Here is a 2,985-nt window from a genome sequence, read left to right as displayed (position 1 = left end):
AAAATTGTCTCCTGTGCTCCTGCTGCATCATTTTCTGTTATACTTTACATTTCCTTGGGATTTGTTTACACTAGAATACATATGTTGATGCTTTACTTGTGTTTTGAAGATTTTTCAAAGAGTCACTCTGAGATATGCAAAATTATATTCTCCTTCTGATTAAAAGTTGTTACTATGCTAACTTGTGTAAGCATAGAAACTCTACTCTTGCTATCACTGACAAAGGGCCATAGATCATATCATCAACACAGCCTGTTATTTTCAGATGAAGTCCTGAACCTTTGTTCTGTTTAACCACTTATATACAATGATCCTTATAAGGCATCACTGTGAAGTCCTATCCACTGCCTGATTTGGGAAGTGCTGATCATATGAAGAACTGATGCTGGATCAGTTATGGTTACCCTCTCACCCTAAACTGTAACACTGGCATAAATGTGGCTCATCAAAGGAGATTTCTGTTCATTATTTACAGGTTTCTTTTCTCCCATTGAATTATAGGAGTGATAGGTGCCACTGGATTCTTTATGAATTCTGGGGTAATATTTTTGTTAACCTGTAGGTTAAGAATTAAATGCACTTGATGTTTTTCTTCATCATAAAAGATGTACATTATTCAGCAGTGTTTAATAATGTTGATGAAAAATGCTAGCCTACAACTTGTAATATCTATTTTTTTTTATTGATTGGTTATATACAATATACGTTAAATAGATAATGATTATAGGGTTTCTAAGAATGCTATTAACTATTGTTATTTGCAGGTGTCAGAGCTGATAGATATGGTGCTCGATTCCTTCATTAAGCGGTCGGTGACTGGAGGACTAGGATCGGGGCAAGCTGAGATTATGGCTGACACAGCTGTTGCTTTAGCCTCAGCTAATGTTGCTTTAGTGGCAAGAAAAGTCATAGGACGGCTTTGTCGGGTATGATTTTTATTTGTTTGGTTTGAAAGAATGAAGATGCATGTCTTTCTTTGTTTTATTTATATACTTATTCAAGAACAGAATCCTCTAATTAGATTAATTTATTTAATTGATTTGGTTAAAGTTTGTCAACTTGCATACAAGGCAGCATTAATTTCATGTTCCACCATACAACAAATCTGATATTATCCATAATGGTAACATTTATCCTTAATTATTACAGGTGATAGACAAGACATGCACTTCCCCCACATCTACGCTGGAGCAGCATTTGATGTGGGACGACATAGCCATCCTGGCACGCTATTTGCTCATGCTCTCATTTAATAACTGCCTGGATGTAGCACGCCACTTACCGTACCTGTTTCACATCATAACTTTCCTGGTGTGCACTGGGCCACTCAGCATGAGGGCCTCAACACATGGCCTAGTTATCAACATAATTCACTCACTGTGTACCTGTACTAAACCCTCATTTTCTGGTAAGTTCGAACTTGTTTGATAAATTAGTCTTACCAAGGTTTATAGAGATCATGGCCTTTCCAACTGAAATAGTTATTGAAATTTGAATAATCAAGCTAAGATATATTAATTTGATTTTGCAGAAGAAACCCAGAGAGTTCTTCGACTATCATTGGACGAATTCTCCCTGCCCAAGTTTTACCTTCTGTTTGGAATCAGTAAAGTGAAATCTGCTGCAGTCACTGCATTCAGATCTTCATACAGACACACAGGAGAGAGGGGACTAAGGCAAGATTTACTTAAGAATTTTCTTGAGAATCATTAAAAAGAAAAAAATCATGAAGTTTTGATATTTATAAATGATCAAAAGATTCTCATTATTCTCAGATGTATACATGATACAATATATTATCTTTATATTTACAGATTAGTACCAGATCGTAGTCTTTCCTGTGGAATGGGTGACCGAGAAAGACTATCTCTCCAGTCATTAGAAACAATCACTGATGCACTGCTTGAAATAATGGAAGCATGCATGCGAGATATCCCAGACTGTGATTGGTTGCAAGCGTGGACTGGCCTTGCTAAGAATTTTGCATTCCAGTATAATCCAGCTCTCCAGCCAAGGGCCCTTATTGTATTTGGATGTATTAGTAAGTATAAATTTGCTTGCTTTTTTAACTATAGGTTAAATGTTATGAAAACTAGGATGAATTGCATGAAAGTTAGATACCCTTTGGAAGTTTCATTTTCCTTGGTTGTTTTTTATGGGAGAGCAATAAATGTATGGATCTGAATAACATCTTGTTAGGTTTAAACACATAGTGGATCATAGAGCCAGATGAAATCATTCAAAAGTCGTGAGAAAAGTCTGTTCTAGGGTGGCAGTCTGATGTAAGACTTGCACACCATCTCTTAGGTTGGCTAGATTAAAGATATGTGAGATCTAAGCTATAAATGTTATCGATCCTCTATGCCTAGTGTGGGGTTACTGCTGTTGATCACACAAAGGGAATAGGCAGTATGTTCCAAGGATGATGGTGGAGGAACCTTCAGTGATATGGGAGCAGTGATTATCTTAAGTTGATTGCAGGTCACACTGTGGGAGCCTGATGATGTAGTGAATGTACTAGATAATATAGATGTACTATAGGTTTTTACTAGAAATTTACCAAAAAATGAATGCATGAACAAATTAGATTGTGCTCTAGATACTGTCAGTTCACCTCATAATTATATTTTATTCCCCAAAATTCAAGATTACACTAGCCTGTCAGGAAGGGCATCAAATCAAGGAAGGTGGTAATGCTGTAACCAAAGTTCCGCAAGTGTGAGATAACAATGGAATATATCTCTTTCTAGGTAAGAGTGTGGTTGACCAGGACATCAAACAGTTACTGCGCATCTTGGTAAAGGCATTAGAGAGCTTCTCTGATATAACCCTTATCGATTCAATCATAATGTGCCTCACGCGTCTTCAACCACTGCTAAGACAGGTAAGGTTTTGTTGCTTATTATTTATGAATTTTTCCTTTAATGTTTACATTAAGCTTCCTTCTCCTGTGTCCTTCACAACTTCCTCCTCCTCCTAACACCA

General features: G+C 36.7%; 1 protein-coding gene across 8 annotated transcripts in view; it reads left to right on the top strand.

The window, feature by feature from the left end:
* LOC119586518 (neurofibromin-like) overlaps positions 1-2,985 on the top strand; it is a gene marked incomplete at its 5' end in the record, with an annotated part of 66,980 nt that overhangs the window by 31,427 nt on the left and 32,568 nt on the right. For all 8 annotated transcript variants that reach the window (XR_005229956.1, XM_037935267.1, XM_037935261.1 and 5 more), the window contains 5 exon segments: positions 765-926; positions 1,150-1,408; positions 1,532-1,676; positions 1,815-2,041; positions 2,751-2,884. Coding sequence is in view for 7 of the 8 variants with exons in the window: in XM_037935267.1 (XP_037791195.1) it covers positions 765-926; positions 1,150-1,408; positions 1,532-1,676; positions 1,815-2,041; positions 2,751-2,884 (927 nt within the window).

The sequence above is a fragment of the Penaeus monodon genome, chromosome 21 (assembly GCF_015228065.2).
Source record: "Penaeus monodon isolate SGIC_2016 chromosome 21, NSTDA_Pmon_1, whole genome shotgun sequence".
NCBI classification, from domain to species: Eukaryota; Metazoa; Arthropoda; class Malacostraca; order Decapoda; family Penaeidae; genus Penaeus; species Penaeus monodon.
The sequence above is the reverse complement of the archived record's forward strand: the minus strand, read 5'-3'. Positions and strand labels throughout refer to the sequence as shown.